Source organism: Talpa occidentalis, unplaced genomic scaffold (assembly GCF_014898055.3).
Source record: "Talpa occidentalis isolate TD23 unplaced genomic scaffold, MPIMG_talOcc4v2.1 talOcc4.10, whole genome shotgun sequence".
NCBI classification, from domain to species: Eukaryota; Metazoa; Chordata; class Mammalia; order Eulipotyphla; family Talpidae; genus Talpa; species Talpa occidentalis.
Genome location: NW_023600993.1, coordinates 8,736,148 through 8,759,918, shown reverse-complemented (window position 1 = coordinate 8,759,918; position 23,771 = coordinate 8,736,148). Strand labels below are relative to the sequence as shown.

The 23,771-nt window shown below is 43.6% G+C and overlaps 1 protein-coding gene and 1 pseudogene across 1 annotated transcript; both read left to right on the top strand.

Annotated features, from left to right (window-relative positions):
- Window positions 1-294: 294 nt before the first annotated feature.
- ISY1 (ISY1 splicing factor homolog) lies at window positions 295-23,769 on the top strand. Its single transcript, XM_037523942.2, has 11 exons — window positions 295-442; window positions 2,449-2,471; window positions 3,255-3,306; window positions 4,286-4,351; window positions 4,540-4,582; window positions 5,616-5,728; window positions 9,237-9,354; window positions 18,740-18,862; window positions 20,003-20,124; window positions 22,798-22,884; window positions 23,244-23,769. Exons 1-11 carry the CDS (start codon window positions 440-442, stop codon window positions 23,349-23,351), a joined length of 858 nt encoding a protein of 285 aa, XP_037379839.1. The 5' UTR covers window positions 295-439; the 3' UTR covers window positions 23,352-23,769.
- Window positions 11,707-18,154, top strand: LOC119254851 (serologically defined colon cancer antigen 8-like; annotated as a pseudogene).
- Window positions 23,770-23,771: the final 2 nt, after the last annotated feature.

The window sequence follows — 23,771 nt, the reverse complement described above, 5'->3', positions numbered from 1 at the left end:
GCCCACCCGCGCAGCCTAAGAAACGCAGCCCGCGTGCCCGCGGCCGCGGCACCGCCCATGGAGAGAGAAACCTCGCTTCCGCAGTGCCACTAGTTATCGCGAGAGCAAGGCCAGGCCCCCGGGCTGCGCTGAGAGGGCGGTCACTTCCTCCACGCAAGCGCAATCTTCCAATGCCCTCATTCTTCGTTCGCGCGCGTTGATGCGTCATCCGGTCACCACCGGAAGGCACCGTCGGGAGCTCGCGTGCATTTCCTGCTCTTCCCCCTTGTCCTGTCACATGTTCATTTCCGGTCCTTTCCTTATAGTCTTCCGACAGGAAAATCGGCGTTACGGTCAGTGAGAGTCTTCAGTTCCTGTCGGGGTCAGCCTCGCTTGAGGCGGAGAAGCTTCTTCGTGGGCAGGGGCCGCGAGGCCGGAGGGCGGCGCCCTCGCTTGCGCCATGGTGAGTGGGGTGGGAAGGGAGGGAGGGGGCGAGCGGGAACGTCGAGAGGGTTGCGGGCCCCGTCCAGGGCCCTGTGGTGTAGGGGCTCAGCTCGGCAGCCCTGCGGGCTTCGGGTGCCTTGGCTGCCGCTTGGGGGGCTCTTCCTGTCTCGCTGTAGTTGTCAGGCCCTGCAGGGGAAAACTGGAACCTCGAAAACCGCGTTACCACCTGGGGCAGTGTTTTAGGTCTCCACGAAGCACTTTAAATTACTGACGGGGAAACAGGAGCAAGGACTGCCGCCGATCATCGTGCCTAGCGCGGGCCAGTTTGTCCCCCAAGTCCTATAGGGGAGATGAACAGCGGTTGTGACCGTATGTTTCTGGGGTTATTTATATCTGATCTCGGGCTCCCCCTCAAGACATAAACTTGCCGAGGGTAGGGATTGGTTTGTTTTGTTTAAACCATTGGTTCCTAATGTCTCACCGTGTCTGGCACGTTGTAGATGGTTCATAGCAGATGAATAAATGTCGTGGTGTCGCTCGAGGGTGTGATCACTGTGGCCTGGTCTGGCTCTTTGGCTTCTTTGTACCTTCGAAGTGCTCACGGCATATGAATATGGGCATTCACATAGTGCTGGTAAAAAGAATAAGCATATACATATTGGTTACTATAATATTTTCATCAAGTGAAAAGCCCCAAGAGAAGCATACGACGCCATAGTAAGATTATAGTTATAGTGGAAACCTGACTGATGAGCACAAGATCCCCAAAACAAGGGAAACCAGTGGGCTAGATGGACCCGTGGTGTAGGTTGATGTGCCCCAAATTATTGCTTCATCCTGCCCCGCTCAGCCTGATTTTTTTTTTTTTTCCCCTGACAAGCATAGGGAATCTCATCTCTTTATTCCTTGTCAGGGGAGAAGAATCCCTGGACTTTGATATTTCTGATTACAGGAGTTGTTGGGTATCCTATGTAACTGTCTCCGTCCACAGTCATATTTGTGGCCTTCCATCATCCTGGATACCTGTCCTTATCACACTGATTCATAATTATGGAGGGAATTCTTATGTGTTCCCTTAAAAGGAAGAACTATGACCGGATTTCTAGTGCCTACCATGCTGTTTTAAGCATTGAGAAATACTGAATTAAATATTTGGAATTTGTGGCTATAATGAAATAGGTAGAACACACAACCTTAGCTTCCCCTGGAAGAATCTTTTTATTTTATTCATTAGTTGATGTTGTGTTCTTTTACCCACCAAGCTTTAGCCAAGTTTTTCCTGTGTGCATTGGAGGGTAAGAAAGGCGATTTAAATTGAATTCATTTTGCTGAGCATCTGTAAACTCTTAGGTAATGTCTTCCTGTATTCAACTCATTAAATCACCATGACATCTCTATCAGAAAAGAGAGTTGATCCCTGTTGTAAAGATGGAGAGTGAGCCTTAGACTACTTCTCAGGGATAGTAAATGGAAGAGCTGGGAGTAAAAGTCAAGACCCCACTCAGCAGGTGCTTTCCTGACTTACACTACAACCCAGAAAACATGTTCCCTGCCTGATGCTATTTCAGGGGTTATTGACTTGACGCTAGTGTGACAGTTCTTAATAAAACTCACTTTGTAAAAGTCAGTCTTGAGACCTTTCTTTCCCAAATACCACTGGAAGGAAACAGACAGTTCTGATGGTGGACAGAAAGTACCAGGATGGGTATAAACCAGAGTAGCAGCCAGGCAGGAAAGAAAGGGTCACAGAAGATCTTTGGGGATGAATATCACAGGTAAATTTTGAGTGATAAATTGGAGTTAGCCATTTCTTAGAGGGTGGGGAGAGTGGAGTAAAGATTTTATATAGAGCCATGGGATTTGGTCATCTTTTGATTTTTCATTGTTGCTGTTGTTCATATACTAGTTCTAGCATTTTGCTGTGACTATCCTTATAAAATTTGTAAAACTTTTTACTAAAAATGTAAATTAAAAATAAAATTAATTTAAACATGGGCATTTTTCTTCCCTTCTCTTTCCTTTTAGGCCCGAAATGCGGAAAAAGCCATGTAAGTATCAATTTAGTTTTGGCCAATTTTATGTGACTTAATTATCACTCTGGAGCTCTTTTAGTTTCTGGTACTTTTGGTATATGAGCCTTTGAGAAGTAGCCCATATTTGCCCATTTGTTTACCCCATTAGTTTTTTCTGACCATTCCCAGAACTTGTATTGGATGAATGTTTGTTTACCTGAGCCTGTTTGTTTCTTTACCAGCTGTGAGAGTGACAGCTGGGGAACAGATACTAGTCTCTTGGCATCTGGGCATGTTGCTCATCACCTTGGTCTGATTAGTTCCCAGAGTCCTTACATGCAGTGTAACTAAAATGGGTAGTTGGGTGTCCAGGTACACATATGGTCTTATAATGTTCCTTGGAACATAAATATCCTTAACTTCTCTGGTTTCTTAAAACACATCACTTAATTATGCTCATGAGCAGATTTGCCCCATTCAGGAACTTGAGATATAAGAAATCTATGAGCAGGGACTCCCTGGTGGCATAGGGATTAAGTCTTAGCACTATCGTGCTAGCACCGCTGTGCCTCAAGTTTGATCCCCAGCCAGGGTACTAACCCACATGGCACAGCAGACCTCTCCTGTCTTATCCGCTGCTTCCCTCAGCAGTGTATTTTAGTAGATCCAGCTGTTCTGCTCCCTACTCTGTCTCTGGTGAATCCTCTCACCCCCTGTACCTCTGGCCTACACCCAGTTCTTTTATATATAAATAAATAAAATCTTTAAAAAAAAAAATCTGTGAGCAGGATCTAATGGACTCTTCTCTCTTTCTGGTAGGACGGCCTTAGCAAGATTTCGTCAAGCTCAACTGGAAGAAGGAAAAGTGAAGGTTGGTGGTGAAAATCTGCCTCATGAGTTATAAAGGCAGTAAAACTTCCTGGGCTGATTTCAAATTCTCTACCTTCCTATTTCTTTTCTGTACTTGCTGAAGGCCTTTAAAAGAGTATACACTCGTATTCCAGATGTATCTCCTTGTAGCTAGAGCAGTGTGATGATCTGGCTGCTTCTCTGTATGTGATGGTTGGGTCCCCTTATTATCCCAGCTCTATCTAATATTGAATAATGGGAAACAGCCATATTAGGGATATATGTACCTTTTTTGCATATATATTTATGCAAAAATATGCACTTTTATGTACACATTTGCATGCACACATATGTATATGCATGTGTATTTGTTCTAAATACCAATAACCATCATTTCTTGAGGTTGTATATATATGCCACGAAATGGTATAACCTAGTTTACCATTTTTTATTGTACGTTTAAGTTATTTCTGAGTGCTCGTTGTACTAGATACAATGTGGTGAATTTTTTTTTATATTTAAAGAGCAGGTTTATTACAAAAGGACAGTAAAAGATACTTGCATAGACACAAGTGGGCAGAAAGAGCTGCCCCAGAAGGGACAGGTTTGCTAAGAGAGGCCTGCATGGTTGCAAGAGGGCGGCCTTGAGGAGAGCGGTCTCCGCTGAGGGAGGTCAGTGAAGAGAAGTCCCAGCAGTACAGGTCATGGGCAGGCAGGAGGCTGCTGCCCTGCAGAGGGAGAGTGTTGTTAAAAAGAGACACCTGCATAGTCACAGATGGGCAGACGGAGTGCTACTGTGGTGAATGTTTTTGCCAGTGTAATTGTTTCTTAAGGAGAGATGGGAGAGGGAGGATTAAGGCTTGATGAAGATCATGTGGAACTGAAACGTCAAATATATTTAGATCATTAGACATTTTAGGCTTCAGGCCTAAATCAGTTGTGAATTCTGCATAAAGCTTGTAATGTGTATAGTAGCAACATCATATTTTCCTTCTTTGCAGGAACGAAGACCTTTCCTCGCTTCGGAGTGTACTGAGCTACCCAAAGCTGAGAAATGGAGACGGCAGGTGCAATCTGTGGGAATTTGATCTTAGTAGAAGTAACAAGTTTCTGATTGCTTCTTCTTATCTAAATGACTCTTAAACCAGAATTCAAAGTATTTTTAATTACTAATTTTGATTTGTATTTTTTTTCCTGTGCTTTCAGTCATATTCAAAAGTCATGAAAATGTATTGCCTTTTTTTTTCCCCAACAGATCATTGGCGAGATCTCTAAAAAGGTGGCTCAAATACAGAATGGTAAGCTAGCTAGCCTGTATTTTATTTATTTTATCTTCATTTTTAAAAGATTTATTTTATTTATGCATACAAGAGCTGGGGTGTAAGCCAGAGATGCGGGGGATATGAGAGGATTCACCACAGACAGAGTAGGGGCAAAACAGGCAGATTGACTGAAACACACTGCTGAGGGGAGCGGCAGGCAAGACAGGAAAGGTCTGTTACTCCACGTGGGTTACCTTCATGGCCGGGAATCGAACTCATGCTGCAGTGGCTGCCGATAATTTCTTAACTCCTTGTACTACCAGGGAGGCCCTAGCCTGTCTTTTATTTGATTTTTTAAAAATATTTATTTATGCATACAAGACCTGGGGTACAGGCAGAGGTGTTGGGGGTGAGAGGATTCACCAGAGACAGAGCGGGGAACAGAACAGGCCGACTGATGAAATACACTGCTGAGGGGAGCAGTGGGTGAGACAGGAGAGGTCTGCCGGGCCATGTGGGATTCTCGCCGGCTGGCTGGGATCGAACCCGCACTGCAGAGACTGCAGACAACTTCACAGCAATGTGCTCAACCACCTGCGCCACCAGGGGAGGCCCAGAAACTCGGTTCTTAATCCTTGCCCTTCTGCTTATTTGGTTTTGATAGTTTTTCTTTTTTCTTTTTTTAAAAAAGATTTGTTTATTTATACAAGCACGGGGTACAGTCAGAAGTGTGGGAGGGTGAGAGAATTCACCAGAGCCAGAGCGGGGAGCAGAACAGGCAGATTGACGAAGTACACTGCTGAGGGGAGCAGCGGGTGCAGCAGGAGAGATCTGCGCACCATGTGGGACCCTCACCGGCAGTCGGGGATCAAACTGGCACTGCAGAAGCTGTGGGCAGCTTCGCAGCCCAGCGCTCAACTGCTGCGCCACTGGGGAGGCCCTTGATGGTTTTTCTTTTACTTGAGTTATTTTATGTTGTTTATCTTTGTAGGTGTCAACATTCATTTTAAAGGATATGACATTGAGTATTATTTTGAAGAGCATTAATAAGAATATTTTTGTTTTCTAGCTGGTTTAGGTGAATTCCGAATTCGTGACCTGAATGATGAAATTAACAAACTGCTAAGAGAGAAAGGACACTGGGAGGTCCGGATAAAGGAGCTCGGTGGTCCTGACTATGGAGTAAGTACACAGCAGTCCCAGTGCTCTTGAGGGCGAGCTAGTGAGCTCTTTGGCAGACTGGGAAGGTCCAATCTAGCCTTGTATTCCCTGTAGCTCTCAGCCCATGCCTGCCACATAGTAGGCATTCAAGAAATGATACAAAGCTGGGAAAATGCTTGTTGTATGTGGACAGAAACCCATGAAAAGCATGGCTGAGCTAAGGCTTAAAGACTGCGCAGCATAGGCGTCAGGGTGGAGAGGTCACCTCTTGACCAGCCAGGTATTCTTGAATAAGCCCTTATTTAAAAAAAATTCAATCCTTCACATTCTTTTTTAAATTTCTTGGGAATTGTGTCAAATATCGTTGACTTTTTTACCTGATAGGACACTCTATTCTTTCCTTTCTTATAAATGCAATATTCTAGAACAGTGGCTTTCAAAAAAATTTTTTTTAAAGATTGATTTATTTATGCATACAAGAGCTGGGGTACAGGCCAGAGGTGTTGGGGATGAGAGGATTCACCGAGACAGAGTGGGGAACAAAACAGACAGATTGACCGAAGTACTTTGGGCTGCTCCCTGGCTGACCAGTAATCCAACTCGTGCCCCAGTGGCTGCGGATTGCATCATAAGTTGCGTCTTAACCCTTGCGCCACCAGGGAGGCCCCAAGGCTTTCAAAATTTTAGGACGATGACCCATCATAACACACACACACACACACACACACACACACACACACATATTTTATATAATGATATAGTACACACAAAAATGAAAAAACAGTATGTGTGATACACTTTGATATTCCCTATTCTGTTTTGTTTTGGCTTTAAAAAAAATAATGATTATGGGGCCTCCCTGGTGGCACAGCGGTTGAGCGCTGGGTTGCGAAGCTGCCCGTAGCCTCTGCAGCGCCCGTTCGAGGTTCGATCCCCGGCTGCTCCCCGGCCACCGGAGGAGGGTCCCGCATGGCGCGCAGACCTCTCCTGCCACCCGCTGCTCCCCTCAGCAGTGTACTTCGGTCCTTCTGCCTGCTCTGCTCCCTGCTCTGACTCTGGTGAATTCTCTCACCCTCCCGCGCTTCTGACTGCACCCAGTGCTTGTATAAATAAATTAATTAATTAAAAAAAATGATTATGATCTACTTAATTGAATTCTCCCATCCACTGAACAATGGGTCTGGACTTTGAATAATACTGCCCCAGGCCCTGCTTTATTTATACATTTGTGAAGAGATCTACTGCTTTCTAAACAGTGGACTTTGATGGGACATGTCATATACAGTTTCTTTACATACTGGTTCTTTCACCTTTAATGAAAGTCTAAAACAAAGCCTAATTCCCATTTTAATATCTGCTATAAAATGGAAGCATTTCTTCTTTGCAGAAGAAAAGGCACTCCCATTTTTCGAGCTCCTGTTCTGTTCCAGCCACTGCACTGGGAACTTTTTCACTTAACCCCTTCAGCAGTTCTATGGTAGTGCTTTTGTTTCCTGTCAAACTCCTTTAAAGTAATACAGACACTCATTAACCCTCCTGGAAAAGTGATCTAGCAGCATTCCAAAATTAACATGTAAGGTTTTTTTTTTCCACCACCCAAAGTGGACAGTAATATTTTTTTTTTTTTAAAGATTTATTTTTATTTACTTATACAAGCACTGGGTACAGTCAGAAGTGCGGGAGGGTGAGAGAATTCACCAGAGCCAGAGCGGGGAGCAGAGCAGGCAGAAGGACCGAAGTACACTGCTGAGGGGAGCAGCGGGCGGCAGGAGGGGTCTGCGCACCATGTGGGACCCTCTTCCGGTGACCAGGGAGCAGCCGGGGATCGAACCAGCGCTACAGAGGCTGCGGGCAGCTTCGCAACCCAGCGCTCAACCGCTGCGCCACCAGGGAGGCCCTCCCGGACAGTAATATTTTTACATTTTTTTTTTTCTGGAGTTTTTTTTTAAAGTTTAAGAATTTTCTTTTAATTTTCTGTATATAAAAGTGATACATTTATATTAGTGTTTCAGTTTTACAAGATGAAGAGAGGAGAAAGGATGGTGCTGAGGTTGCATGACATTATGTTTAATGCCATTGAACTATATGCTTAATAATGAAGATGGTCATTTTTATGTTATGTGTATTTCACTATAATGTTTAAAAAAGGTAATTCACTAATTCAGGGCATATAAAGAAGTGGAACAATATTCAGTGACATACCTGTCACCTAAGTGTAACTGCTTGAGCATTTCCTCCCATCATTTTTCTGTGAATGCTGCCTCTAAGATCATGCTCCTTATGTGTGCTTAGTTCTGGATTTTGTATTTCTTTTCAAAATGGTAAATTTGAGCATATAAACAATAGATACTTTTATGCAAAATATAAAAGAATATGAGATTATAAAATTAAAAATTTACATATGTTCTATGCGTGATAGGACATATATGGTATATTTTCCTGCCACTCACAAATAACTACTACTAAACTTTCTGTTTATCTTTCTGGAATTTTTTCTGAGCACATATGTTGTTTGTTTTTATAGGAATTGGCTCATACCCTACCCATAAACTTTATTCACTTAATGTGTGTCAAGAACATATTTTCATGTGAACAAATAGTCATTTACATTATCACTTTACTTTTATTGTATTATTTGAATTGTATTTTTTTAAAGATTTATTTATGCACACAAGAATTGGGGTACAGGCCAGAGGTGCAGGGGGTGAGAGTATTCACAAGAGACACAGTAGGGAGCAGAACAGGCAGACTGACTGAAATACACTGCTGAGGGGAGTAGTGGGCGAGACAGGAAAGGTCTGCTGTACCATATGAGTTTCTCCCTGGCCAGCCAGCGGCCAGGGATCAAACTCATGCTTCAGAGACTGCGGACAGCTTCATAAGTTGCATCTTTTTTTTTTTTTTTTTTTTTTAAAGATTTATTTTTATTTATTTATACAAGCACTGGGTACAGTCAGAAGCGCGGGAGAGTGAGAGAGAATTCACCAGAGCCAGAGCGGGGAGCAGAGCAGGCAGAAGGACCGAAGTACACTGCTGAGGGGAGCAGCGGGCGGCAGGAGAGGTCTGCGCGCCATGTGGGACCCTCCTCCGGTGGCCGGGGAGCAGCCGGGGATCGAACCGGTGCTGCAGAGGCTGCGGGCAGCTTCGCAACCCAGCGCTCAACCGCTGCGCCACCGGGGAGGCCCCATAAGTTGCATCTTAACCCTTTGTGCCTCCAGGGAGGCCCCTGTGGTTGTGTTTTTAAGCTTTTGTCACAACCATTTCATAAACATTTTTCTAAATCAACATGACATGCATCATTTTTAAGGTGTAGAATATATTCCATCACTGACTATGATATAATTTACTTAATTCATCCTCCTGCTAGGTATTTAGTCTGGTTTTTAACGGATTTTTTTTTAAACAGTACCTAGATATTTTTCTGTGTACATATTTCTGCATTTAGCATTATTATCTTAAAAATGTTTGTAAACATGGAAATAGTAAGTTGAAGGATCAGATCCATTTTGTCTCTTTCCTTCCCAATAAGAAAGTTGGCCCTAAAATGCTGGATCATGAAGGGAAGGAAGTCCCAGGAAATCGAGGTTACAAGTACTTTGGAGCAGCGAAAGATTTGCCTGGTGTTAGAGAGCTGTTCGAAAAAGAACGTAAGTAACTGATATTTTCACCTCTAATTGTTGGTAATAATTAACAGTAGGTGCCACACTAGGAACTTTTCCTACAAGATTTGTTAGCTGCACAGGAATCCTGTGGTGTCACAATGATTGTTCCCAGGCTTTAAATGAGAACAGTTAAGCACCAGCTTTGAAGTGACAGGCCCAGCACACATAATTGGGGCTGGTAAGTGAACCCAGAATTAACTGGTGCCAGATTCCATACTCTGCACATGCCAGTCTCTATCTAAATAAGTTTTCCTCTTTGATGTTCCCTCAACTTGTCAGGGCAGACCATAAAGTTCACAGAATCAAGTTCATGTTTTAGGTACTTACTGGTAGAAAAAAATTTAGCTGAAGAATAAGTAAAACCTTGGAACTAACCCTAAAAGGTAAAAGCAGAGAAAAATGGAGTTGCTCTGTGAATCCATGCTGGCACCACCCCTCTCTTGCTGGTTCCCTTTGTGTCCCTGGGGATCTTGAGCCAAACCTGGGGCCTTCCAAAAAGCAATTGGAACCTGCTTGTCTGAAATTTTAGTAAATATTAATTTTGCCTTTTAGAATAGTAGTCTAAATGCTTCATGGAAGAAGTGTGAAAATAGAGAAGAATGACCTTCTGTGCTGTTTCCTTCCAGTCAGTTTTTCTATTTCTTTTAACAGTGTGATTCTATCTTTATTAAGCTCTTCTTACTTTTAAATTCATTATGCCAAAACTGGTTTTGTATGTATCATTAACTGCTTAAAAATAAATCAGTTTAAATATTAGGCTTTTCATTATGAAAATAATATAACTTATTTACAGAGATGTTGTAAAAGGCAGAAAATCAGAAAAAAGCACCCACATTTTCCTAACTTACAGATGACAATTGGTGACATGTTGGGGTGTATACCCTTCCAGTTTTAGTGGTGTGGGGAGGAAGGGTACTCCTGAATTGAGGTTATGCTGTGTGTGTTACTTTGTGGAGTATTTTTTGCATTTATGGTTTTTTTTATATTTTTAAAATTCCAATTGTATATTTTTTTCTTTAACAAGAAAGTTCATAAGTCAGTTTTATGAGTATAGTTGAAATAGCACAGCCCCCTCCTACTCTTCTCTTTTCCCCAATCCCAATGGCCCTGCTGGAGGCATCGTAACTGGTAGCTGTTATTATGTTTGGGATGATCTCCTCTAGGCCTTTTTCTGTTCACTTCTGTGCTTATCTCTTCAGTATAAGTGACAGATGACTCAACCCCAACTTGCTTTCAGCAGAAAAGCAAATTTATTGGCTTGTATAACTGACAAGCCCGGGGGAAGTTTGCCTTCAGGAATGCCTGCTTCCCAGTTGCATTTCTACATAATTCTCCATTATGTTTCTCCATTTGCCTGCTTGTGCGAGTTTTCCTCTGTCCAGCTCTGCACTTGTAATGGCGAGTCATCCTTCATCAGCCTAAGTTTTGTCTTCTTTCAGCAACAGATGTTTTCCCCATGCAGTTCAGCAAAATTCCTAGAACTGTGTCAGGTTGACTTTGATTAGATCTTAGTTCCATCCTTAAAATAGGCCCATCCGGGCGGAAGGCAGTACTCCAAGCCAGCCAGGTGTCAGCCTGTGCCCTACCCTGAGTGCCGCTAAAAGGTGACCATAGGACATCAACCAATAGTCAAGGGAGGGGTGGATGGAGGTGCCATTGCTAACATCAGGGTGGGGTGAAGACTTTCCCTGCCTGGGTTGTGCTAGCCCCTGATTTTCTCCCATACTTGGATTAGAAGCCTGTTAGTGGGTATGAAGGATTAGAGTATCATGGTATGGACTAACCACTCCCCCTTGGTAGACCTATAGTTGCTTCCAGGATATTCAGAAGATACTCTCTCTAAGAAGCAAGTAATCCCTGGTGTAAAACATAGTTTATAAAGTGCAGTTATAAGCCAAACTGATATGATGGGTGAAAGATGTTATTTTTATTTCCCTGATTTCTAATGAGATTGATAATTGAAATATTTATACATTTGAAATTTTTCTTCTTAAATTAATAAGAAAAATTCATTAAAATCTTAAAAATCTTCTTGTAGAGCTTTGACCAATCTGGTTGAGTTCTCATTTCCCTTTTGATTTTCAAAAATTGTGTACATATTCTGAATAGTAATCCTTAGCCTGGAAATATTTTCTTCAGGACTTTCTCACCTTTTGTTTTTTTAATCTATCTAATTGGCTTTATTAGACAATTCCTGAGTTAGACAACATCTCACGTAGATACTGAATCTTGTTCGTTCATACAGATATTCCACAAAGTAACACATACAGCATAACCTCAATTCAGGAGTACCCTTCCTCCCCAAACCACTAAAACTGGAAGGGTATACACTCCAACATGTCACCACTCGTCATCTGTAAGTTAGGAAAATGTGGGTGCTTTTCTCTGATTTTTTTGCCAGCTGTTATTTTTATTTTTCAGTTAAAGATAGATTCCTTGTAAGTGGACTAATTGGGTCAAAAGTTGCAAGACTGATTTTAAAAAGAGGGTAGTCCACTTAAAGCAGCACACCTAGGAGGTACTGGGGGTTGGGCTGCAGGCAACCGCAATAAAGTGAGTCACGTGAACTCTTTTGTTTCCCAGTGCATGTAAAATATATATTTACACTATACTATAGTCTGTTAAGTGTGTAATAGTACTCTAAGAAAGCAATGCACAATCCTTAACTTAAAAACACTTTATTGCTAAAAAATGCTAACCATCATCTGAGTTTTTAGCAAGTAGTAATCTTTTGCTGGGGAGCGACCTATAAAAAAACAGAGTAACTGTGAAGTACAATGAAGCAAATTACAGGGTGGGAAAAGCCCCTGTGAGCTGGTGCCTGGGTTCAACGCTCGCTAAAGACAGCAACGGCTGGAAGCGGGCAAGCGCTTTGCTGACTCCAAGGCCTTTGGTTCTCTGAGGGGAGAACAGTGGACCTTTCCCCACGTAACTTCCATCTCTAGGTCCTGATTCTGTGCATAGCAAAGTGCTGTGGACAGGACAGCCGATGAAGTTCTCTGCCATTAATGAAGACTCAGAGTCTAAATGAATTTGCAATGGGAGGAGGCTGGGGAGAGAGCCATCGAGAGCAGCTCTGCCTTTCACTCTCCCAGCCCAAGCTTTTATTGAAGATATGAACAAAGGAACAAGAAAATAGCATGCAATTGTGTTTTTGCTTGTACAGATTAATAAGTTACTGCAGAAAACAAGTTTTCCTGGTTAGTAGGGAACATGCGCACAAGCCAGTATGTCCTCAGAGAACAGGAGTCAATTCTGGAAAGAAGTTCTGTTTGCAGAACTTCTAATGTCCTGGAACTCCGTATGCAGAGTAAACAGGTATTCACCAAAAACTCCAGCTCCCTTTCGGGCAGCAGGCTCCCAACATATCCCCCTTTTTGTTTTTAAAGCAAAGTGTAATTAGTTTAGTTTTGGCAAAACCGATATGAATCTTTTGGTACGGTGTTTTAAGTAATGCAGCAACTCCTGTAGGAATGCAATAAATGCAGATCCTGGAGTTCAACTGGAACCCAGGTGGCTACCAGCTGATTTAGTATTAAGAATGTGATATTTGGACTAGATTCCCAATTTGTCCAGTTAATACATTTTTACAGATAATAGTCACTACAAGTAACATGATACATGGAATAGGATGTATTATAACTAACATGAACATTTTATGAAAACAAAACATATGGATTAAGTACACAGGCAGAATCAAAAATTTTCTTTTGGAAGATAATGTTCATAAGAGTGCAGTTTTTTTTTCAAAGTATGATATGTGTCATCCCACACATGTAGCAGACCTAGCTTTTAGATGGAGTTTTGCATAGGCCTGTGTTTTAGCTTTATGGTTCCCCAAGGTCTCCTGATTTCAGATTTTCTCAGTTCCCCCAGAAAGAGCAATACATCAAGTTGCCGCGAGGGTAGGGGGCGTCGGGTCTATCTGGCTACTTCCTGCTGGAAGGGGGCGGAGTAGGCAGGGCAGCGGGTCTGTCCAGGAGCACGATACATAGTCAGTGGACTGGAGATACCTGCAAGCTGAAGGTTTTAACCTGTGGGAGACAAAACCAAGAGGTTTAGAACACACAGGCCAAAAAAAAAAAAGAGAAGGCAGGCAGGACTATGGTGAGGGGGCCAAGCAAGTTGTAAGTGAATTTTGGAGAGTCCTCAAAGGCAAAAAGAAACCATGAATATGTATGTAAGGGCATACCAAAAAACCCACATTTTTTAGGTCCAGGACTGAAAATAACTTTTTACCTCCTGGCACCCGGGACAGCAACATAACTTGTTTTAATGGGAGTGCTGGAAACTGTTCTCCCCACCTGTGACCCATCAGACCAGACCGAAGGGTCAATTTTTACAATTACAGGCAAAATAAGGGTGCGTAGGGAGCAGCCCGCTGTTCTGGCTGGGGAACATAAAGCGAAGCACCCACCTTGTCCGATATATCTTGGCCCAGAAGCGGGGTTGGGCATTCAGGGATCACTAGGAAGGCATGCAAAAAAACAAAAGGAGTCCCAGAGGTGCCCCAAAGGGGGTTAAAATATCTAGTAATAATTTTTTTGTCTACCCCCTTAACTGCCACCCCATTAGATGTTAATGGTAAGGAACAAGATTAGAGGACAGAGTATGTGGCCCCAGTATCCAGCAGAAAGTCTGCTAAATGGCCCTTTACCTCAAGGTGGACCTTAGGTTCTGATGATGAAATTGAGAGGGCAGGGGCGATCAGAGCCTCCAGGTCCCGTCAGAGTTTGGAGCGGACTGGCCCCAGTTTCTGCAACCGAGGACAGCCCCTTCTCCAGTGATTACCCTGACATTCGGGACATGGTCTTAGAGGCAACTGCCAGCTATCCAGAAGCCAATCTCTTGGCCAGGGCAATCTCTTTGGAAATGCCCTCTTTGGCCACACTGACAGCCCCTTGCTCCTCTCGTGAAGCCATCCCTGAGGTTTTAAGAGTGGCCACCAGAGCCTCCACCTTGGTATGGGCCTTTTGGGTCTTTTCCTTTGCCTCCTCCTGATCCCTGTGGTAAAAGACTTGGGTGGCAAGAGTCAGGAGATTTTTCAATGATTGTTGAGGGCCTACAGCCACTTTTTGTAATTTTTTTTCTGATATCAGGGTGTGCCTGTAGCATAAATTTATCTTTTAGTAAAGTCTGGCCCTCATAGGACTGGGTCTACATTTGTGTATTTACACAGTGCCTCCCAGTTGATCCAACAACACCACGGACTCTCGTCCTTTATTATTATTATTAAAGTTTTTGCCTGGGTCTACCAAGGGAACTGTCTGGGCTCCTGCAATATATGCAAGAAAGGCCAATCTGGGTTTCTGGGTTGAGGCAAGCTCTGTCAGGCTCTGCATGCTGCTGAAGTGACCTGTTGATATGTCTGGTGGTCAGCTCCCCTTTGCTTTTTTATTATACCGGAGAGGTCATCAATACAGAAGCCATTTTTGGATCATCTGCAAAAATTGTCTTTTGTTCTTTTATAGTTTTGGCTAAGGAAGTTAAACCAACAACTGATTCCTTTTAAAAAGGATTATTGTGGGACCATTTATTTTTAGGGCTTTTACTTTTAGGGCAATTTTCCCTTTTATTTACTGGTACTGAAGATATGGAAGGCTGAAAATATCAGGTACCTCATATATATGTCTAATTTCCTTTTTTAAAGTTTGCTAGAAGGGTTCCAGTGTCATTTGTACCAAAGTACATGTTTAAAAAACTGTAGTAGGAATTTTCATACCTTGTTTATGATGCCTTTTTAAAGCTTCATCAATTCATTCCCAAGTTTCTGCATCCAAAATACTTTCATCTGGGAACGACGGAGAGATCTGAATGACCCAATCTACAGTTCATTTAAGCTGCCAGTGGAGACAGTGGCTCCACTCTGTTCTAATAGGCATTTTATTTTATTTTATTTGTTTATTTGTTTATTTATTTATTTTAATTATTTATTTATGCAAGCACTGGGTACAGTCAGAAGCATGGGAAGGTGAGAGAATTCACCAGAGCCAGAGCGGGGAGCAGAGCATGCAGAAGGATCGAAGTACACTGCTGAGGGGCGGCAGGAGAGGTCTGCGCTCCATGTGGGACCCTCCTCCGGTGGCCGGGGAGCAGCCGGGGATTGAACCGGCGCTGCAGAGGCTGCGGGCAGCTTCGCAACCCAGCGCTCAACTGCTGCACCACCGGGGAGGCCCCTAATAGGCATTTTAAAAGGGTTATACAATGATGATGAGTCGAATTCGGCCCCATTTGTTACCCAACCTTAGATAATCCCTTCTTGGTCAGTGGTGACCCATGATTATAGAGGTTAGCTAGAGAACACACCACATGCACCTTCCTTGAGGCTCCAGGGTTTATGACCCTGTTTGGGCACCACTGCCGTGGACAGGACAGCCGATGAAGTTCTCTGCCGTTAAAGAAGACTCGGAGTTGAAATGAATTTGCAATGGGGGGAGGCTGGGGAGAGCCATCGAGAGTAGCTCTGCCTTTTACTCTCCCAGCCCAAGCTTTTTATTGAAGATATGAACAAAGGAACAAGAAAATAGCACTCAATTGTGTTTTTGCTTATACATTAATAAGTTACTGCTGAAAACAAGTTTTCCTGGTTAGTGGGGAACATATGCAGAAGACAGTACATCCTCAGAGAACAGGAGTCAATTCTGGAAAGAAGTTGTTTGCAGAACTTCTAACATCCTGGAACTCCATATGCAGAGTAAACAGGTACTCTCCAAAAACTCCAGCTCCCTTAAGGGCAGCAGGCCTTCCCAACAGTGAAGTCCCCAGAGAATTCTACCCTAGAGGAGATTCTGGGGCAATATCAACAGAGTTTCTAGGACCATGCGAATAGAAGCATTCGCCAACTGAATTGTGCCCTGAGAAACGGTGATGTCACTTTTGGAGAAGATACACTGGAGCCTTCTTTCAGCACCAGTGTAGGAAATGAGGACACTGCGACTGCCTGGCATGAGCTTCAATACAGCCATGCTGTTTATCAACTCAAAGCTTTGTTGCACCAACAAGCAACTAAGGGAAGTAAAGTATCACCATCAAGAGGACAAAAAGAGTTTCCTTTAAGGTCATCAGAATACCAGGAAACCAGTATACCTACTGTACATAATCTTGTTCCAATCATCAATGACCAGTCTCAATACATTCATTGTTTAGAGGCAGAAGTTAATTTCTGCAAAGAGGAACTCTCTGGAATGAAAAATAGGATACAAGTAGTTGTACTTCAAAATGAAAGGCTCCAACAAGAGCTGAAGTCTCAAAAGACAAGAGGAAGCAGTGAAGTTGGAACTAAAACTTCTGGATGCATCTGGAAACATGTAGAATTCTTGGATCACAACAGGTGAAGATTCTGAGGTGGATAAAGCTGCCAAGAGACCATTTTCCCATGGCAATGTAGGTATCAAAGTTGTATCTGGTGGTCAAGATGAAAAATGGAAGCTAGAACTAGAGGGGCTATAGCTTACTTATGAGGAAAGAAATGAAATCCCATATTCTTAGTTGAATTTTTTGAGGAAAGACTTAGCTGAGTATCAGAAAAAATGTGAAGATCTTAAAGAGCAACTAAAGCATAAAGAGTCTCTTCTTGCTGCTGCTATTTCTAACTGTCGGTGGTCTTTGTTTGAAATTTGCTCAACATGAAGCTGTTATTTCCAAAACCCATAATAATGTTCACATGCAGACCACCGAAAGATTGACTAAAGAAAGAGATGACTTAATGTCTGCACTAGTTTGCATAAGGAGCGGTTTGACAGATGTGGTGCAAAGAGAAGCAAGTGCTTAGTAGCAGGTGAACAAGCTGTGCAAATGACTGAAGAAGCCAATTTTGAAAGAACCAAGGCTTTAATCCAGTATAAGCAGCTGAAGAATGAACTTGAGAGACAGACAGAGCGACTTAAAAAAGAACTTGCATCTCAGCAAAAGAAAAGGTCCTTTGGGAAAGAGATGATGAAGAAAGAAATCATAAAAGAAAGGGAGGACATGGGATCAAAGATGTTGATCCTGTCTCAGGATATCACCCAACTGGAGGTCCAGGTAGAAAAGGCTTTGAGAGAAAAGATTTCCGCTATTAATCAATTAGAGGAAATTCAAAACTAGCTTGCTTCTCAGGAAATGGATTCTACAAAGATGAGGGCAGAAATACGCTATCAATTGAATAAAACCAAATTGGAGGGCTTCCCTGGTGGCACAAGGGGTTAAGACGCAACCTATGAAGCTATCTACAGCCACTGCAGCATAAGTTCAATCCCCAGCCAGGGAGCAACGCACATGGTGCAGCAGACCTCTCCCGCCTCGCCCGCTGCTCCCCTCAGCAGTGTATTTCAGTCGATCTGCCTGTTCTGTTCCCCTCTGTTTCTGGTGAATCCTCTCACCCTCCACACCTCTGGCCTGTACCCCAGTTCTTGTATGCATAAATAAATAAATCTTAAAAATAAATAAATAAAACCAAATTGGAGAAGAATGAGGCAGAAATGGAGCACAGAGAGTACAGAACAAAAACTAAAAGGAATCTTGAAATTACAGATCAGAAAGCTCCTGTCAATCTCAGAGGATACTTCTTGTATTGAAACAAACAAAGCAGCAAATTTGTTATGGAGGAGAATGAAAAATCTGTATCCTGATTTCTACTACAAATTTTTCATAGGTGGCAAGTATACATGCACAAGCACATACACACGCAGTTATGGGAATTTAAAATATATGTAAGCATAAAGAATATTATAATGAATTCCCACATTTCCATCAGTTTCATCACTTTGCTAATTCTGTTCTTCTGTATCACAGTTTTTCTCTCCTTTATCTTCATTTGTCATCTTCATTTTATTTGTCATCTTTGTATTTGTCATCATCTTTTTCTTCATTTTCTTTTTGTCTTCCTCTTTCAACTCTTCTGTCTTGTTCCTCCATTTCTTCTTTGAAGTATTTAAAGCATATCTCAGACATTGTTTTTCACCCATAAATACTTCAGTGTGCCTTTATGAAGGATACTTTTTCATAACTACTATGTCATTATTATAGCTGATGATATTAGCAATAATTATGTGTCTCATGTAATGCCCAGCCCATATTCTTGTTTCTTCGACCATCTCAATAGTGTTTGCCTTAAAGTTGCTTTATATGAATCAGAAAACAGGTATGTTTTTATAGGTTAAAATGTCATAGTATTGCCTTCCTTAATAGGAAATAAAGGACACCTTAGAAATTAAAAAAAAAAAAAAAGCATATTACAGTGAAACAAGGTGTGCCCTGTTACTCATATAGAGCAGTGCCTGTCCCCTGGTGTCTCCTAGTGTGTGTTCTCTCTGGCTGTGTAACAGTGTGCAAGGAGACTTGAGTGTGACGGTGACAGGAAATTGAACTAAGGTGGTGCTGTTTCTTTTAGCTCTTCCTCCTCCAAGAAAGACACGCGCTGAGCTCATGAAGGCCATTGATTTTGAATACTACGGTTACCTAGATGAAGATGATGGTGTTATCGTGCCTTTGGAACAGGAATATGAGAAGAAACGTAGGTCTATGGGCAGTTCATTTCATTCTTTTTTTTTTTGTAATTTTATTCTAGATGACATCTGATTTCCGTTCTCCTTTGAAAATGGGTTTTTAAACATTACTTATGCCAAAAAGGAGTTTTCTTTGTTGCTGATGGTCTTCACAGGAAATGGTTTGCTTATGACCTAAGTGACCCCCGCCACTTAGGTAACCCCCATCACCATGATGCAGTCAGGGCTGTGTTGGGTCAGAAGCAGCAGGTTGGGGAAGCTACCAGGCGGCATCTGACTTATCCATCAGGAGCTCACCCTCCCTATCCACCAGGATTTCACCATCTAGATTCATTCCCACACTGGCCTTTCTTCAAATGGTAAAATGGTACCCACTTCAGTAGCTTTTGTATCTGCTTTAAGCACAGCTAACAGGTTTTCAGCACAGAGAAAGGTGAGCGTTGCTTTCTGAGTACTCTTCCCCTGCAAGGCACCTTGCTGTGTCTTTTGTGGGCATTCACTGTGATAAGTTAGTGCTAATAATCCCATGTGGGGCATTGAACTAGGAAGCAGGTGGACAGGAGTCAGAGCTCTTTGCTGTACCACTATTTCCATTTTCATGTGGGCATGTCAGGAAACTACTCAGCTTGGTGAATGGGAGGGGGCAGATCTGGGAATGTCCCCTAAAAAGCTGGCTTGTAGCCACTTGAAACCAGAGCTGTTTTTTCCCTTTAAGGAATTATTCCTTTATTGTAAGATTTTTATTTTTGTGTAGAAGAACTGGGTATAGGCCAGAGGTGCAAGGAGTGAGAGGATTCACCAGAGACAGAGTGGGGAGCAGAACAGGCAGATCCACCCAAGAGGAGCAGCAGGTGAAGCAGGAAAGGTCGGCTGTGCCATGTTAGTTCCCTGGCTGGGGATCGAACTCAGGCCACTTTGCCAAGGGAGGGCTGTCTCAGTGGTAGTGCTGAGACTTAACCCCTAGGCCACCAGGGAGGCCTCACGAACCAGAGCTGTTATAAGACCACATTGCTCCTCACGTCCAATTCCCACCCACAGGGTCGGATGAGGGGTGTCCACTGCAGAGGGGATATCTTGGCATTGTCTTCTTTGTGTTTAGGCTTGTTTAGAAACCAGAGTTAACAGTACCTGCTTGCCCTTGTTTTCAGTCAGAGCTGAATTAGCGGAAAAGTGGAAAGCAGAGAGAGAGGCCCGGCTGGCAAGAGGAGAAAAGGAAGAGGAGGAAGAAGAGGAGGAAGAGATCAACATTTATGCTGTCACGGAGGAGGAGGTACCGTGTGGGCAGCGAGGTCCCCGGGCTCACTGCCTTGTGCTCCAAGCTGTGAAACCCGGGCTTCAGGGGAACCCTGGGGAATGGTAACAAGGAACTGGGCTCTTAGACAAGGGTCAGAGTCAAAGCCCAGTTCAGTCCCTCCCCTCCAGACTTAGCCTCAGCCTCCTCCCCTGGGAGAAGTATATGAAGATCACATTCTGGGTTCACAGGGAGACTTCCAGAAAGGAGAACACTTCGTAAACTAAACTTTATACCAGGGTTTACTTGCTTCTTAAAGATGGGCCATCCTGAATATACCGGAATTGGATTTGTAAACACATTGGAGAGCATATGCATTTTAGCCCCCCATGACCTCATCGTTTCTTTTTAAATGACAATGCCAGTAGCTTCTCTGTAGTCTTAACACCCTCGTTCTAAGGATAGAAACCCACCTAGAGCAGAGAAGGGATTTACTCAGAGGGTCATGGTGGGGCATGGAGGTGTGACCCCTGGCTCTCAGGCAGTGCCTCCTAGCTCTTAGCTCTTCTGTGGGGGCTGGCATGTGCAGGCCTTGTTCCTGGACAGGTCAAGAGTGGAACTGAAAAATAAGAGGGGAACCACTCCCACATGCACGATGGGTCAGGTCCTGTGAGGAGCTTGACAAGGGAAGCTGGCTCAGAGAGGTTTGGTGACTTCATTATTGTCACACAGGAAATAGCAGACCTGAGGGTCATGCTCAGGTCTGATTGGTAAACAGTCGAGGTTAATGAGACATTTGAAGTGGGTGGTGCTGTGCCCTAGGAAAACTTTCCTCTAAGTGCAGGTATCCTTTTGCATTTTTAACAGATGTTTTTAAATTCACCCTACTGTGAGCCAGGCCATGCTAGAGGCACAGCAGTGAACAAGTTCTGCTTGTAGCTTGTAGTCCAGTAGGGAGATCGCCTGTAGATAGAGGCAGTGGAAAATGGCAGCTGTAACAGCAACTCTGAGATATTGACAGGGGACAGGGAGAATCTGGGAGACCTTTCCTAGGGAGGTGACCCTTCAGCTGAGATCTGCAAGATGAGGGGGAATTAGCAAGATGGGGGCGGAATTAACCAAGTGAAAAGGAGTTGGTGAGAGGAGAGCATTCCAGGCAGGGGAGCAGCATCAGAGGTGGGAGTGTGTGGGAGAGACGATAGGCCATTGTGATTGGAGCACAGACTTGGGCTGTTGGGTGTGAGGGGAAGTGGTACGATGAGCATGGACCCCAGCTCCACCTTGAAGAGGGTTTGCCTTTATCATAAAATCAGTGGAAAGCAAAAGATGTTTTTCTTTTTTAACTTGTTATTTTGAAGCAGTAATAGATATGCAAGAAATTGCAAAGATAGAAAGGTCCTATGTACCTTCCACCCAGCTTCCCCAGTTGTAGGAAAATAGCAATCAGGAAACTGACACTGGTTTAATGAGTGTGTAGAGTTCTGTGTCTTCTCACTTGAGTGGATTTGTTTCAAGATACAGAACCGTTCTTTACCTGGAGCTATTCCCTTTTGCTCCCCTCCCACCTCACCCTCAGCAAACTCCATATGTATGCTTTTATCATTTCAAAAGTGTTTTATAAATAGAATCGTACTGTCTATCATCTTTTGAGGTGGCCTTTACCCTTGGCACAGTGCCCTTGAGAGCCATCTGAATGTTGATTTCAAGAGTTCATTCCTTTTTACTGCTGCTTAGTATTCCATATAAAGTAACATGTGGTAAGTGTACAGAGCAATGAATTTTCACCAGGTGAACTCCCTATGTACAAATACTAGGTGAAGAAGCAACATGACCAGCATCCCAGACACTTGCTACTATTCCTCTGGGTGTCACTATCCTGACCTCTAATAACCCATCCGTTTACCTATTTCTGGACTTGACATATTCTTGGACTCATGCATATTCTCTTGTCCAATGGTCTTGTGTCTTTGTTTAGTGTTCAGTTTGAGGCTATAACAGGTAGAGCAGCTGTCAGCTTGCTTGTCCACATGCTGTCATTTCTGTTGTGTGTACACTGAGGAGTGGAATTACCACATCATAGGGTAGGCATGTGTTTAACTTTAGTAGATACAATCAAACAGTTTTGCAAAGTGCTTGGACCAGTTCACACTCCTACCAGCAGGGTCTGTAGCAAAGTTCCCTCCGAGGATCTCTGGCCACTCCAGTTGGACGCTGGTGTGGGGAGAGGATGGTGCCGGGCATCTGGCACAGAAACTGCAAAGAGCAGCCTCCCACCATCTCCCGCAGGCCTCGCTGCTATGTCCAAACCCCCATTCTTTCCTTAGTTTGTTAGTGATCTCTATTGACTCACATGCCACCTCTGAAGTAATCTTTTTTCAACAAATCACAAATTTTTTTATATTTAATTTTTATGAAATAGATAATGTATATACAAGGTTGAAAAACCAAAAGTACATAGTAAAAATATATTCTTTCTCGGTGCTGTCCTCCATCCCCCTAGTTCTCACTGCTGTCACTGATGTTATTTCTTGTCACCCAGCAGGTGGCACTGAGTCTGCAGAGCTCTGTCGCTGCCTGCTTGATCCATTAATATCTTGGGCATCTTTTTAGCTGAACACACCTCTCTCCTCTTTTGCCATGTAAACAGTTGCTGAGTATGCATTTTCTGGTGGTACCATAGTCTCCTGCTCATGGAATTTCATTTATTTGTAGTCCGATGAGGAAGGCAGCCAGGAGAAAGGAGGGGAAGATGGGCAGCAGAAGTTCATCGCTCACGTCCCAGTGCCGTCACAGCAAGAGGTATGAGAGAGGCTCTGGATGCGGGGCAGGTGGAGCGTCCATGTGCCAAGCGCCCCGCCTATCGGGAGAGGCCACAGATGCCTTAGTAGGGGTTCCTTGTCCTTCCTGCCCCCCAGGGAGTCTGTTCTGACGCATGGCTCCTGTCATGCTCACAGTAGGAATGTGGGGCAGCCAAAGAAGACATGATTTCACGCATCTTAGAGGAAATGGATGAACACATCTGCTGTTCACATTTCCGTGGGAGAGACTGGGCCTCCTGGGCTGTTCTGGGTGTTGGACTCACTTCGTAGCCTGCCCACACAGGGCTTGGAGGACTTTGCTGAGGAGTGACATGAGCCCCTTACTCCTGCTTTCCACAGATCGAGGAGGAGCTTGTGCGAAGGAAGAAGATGGAACTCCTCCGGAAGTATGCAAGTGCCACACTGCAGGCCCAAAGCGAAGAGGCCAAGAAACTCCTGGGATATTAGGCCTGAGCTGGGATCCTCCTTGGGTCTGGAATTCTGCTGGGAGTTCTTTACCCCCACTGCCCTTTAGTTAATTCATAGGGCTCTGTTCTCTCGGGAGGGCAGAAGGGGATCAATTAGAGACCAACATTTTAAAAATGCAGTTTTTTCTAAAAAGAATTATTTGTAACTCCTCTGGAATATTGAGGAGATACATCATCCCTGAGCCCAAGCCCACGTGTCAGTAGGCAGCCAGTGATGTCCCTGTGGGCTGGCACCGCTCGCGGTTCTCCAAGGCCCTGCTCGGCCTGCCTGACTCCCTCCTGCCCAGGTGGCAGGAATTTGAGTCTGCCACTCCTGTTGATGACCAGTTCTAGGAGAGCTATTTTTATTAAAGATTTTTATATGAAAGGGGAGCCTCCGTGTCTGCAGCTTGTTTCCAGG

What these genes read in the sequence shown, in the direction of transcription:
- ISY1 (XM_037523942.2), top strand. An exon ending in ACAGGAATATGAGAAGAAAC is followed by an intron (nt 18,863 to 20,002) that starts GTAGGTCTATGG and finishes CCTTGTTTTCAG; the next exon opens with TCAGAGCTGAATTAGCGGAA. An exon ending in CAGTGCCGTCACAGCAAGAG is followed by an intron (nt 22,885 to 23,243) that starts GTATGAGAGAGG and finishes TGCTTTCCACAG; the next exon opens with ATCGAGGAGGAGCTTGTGCG.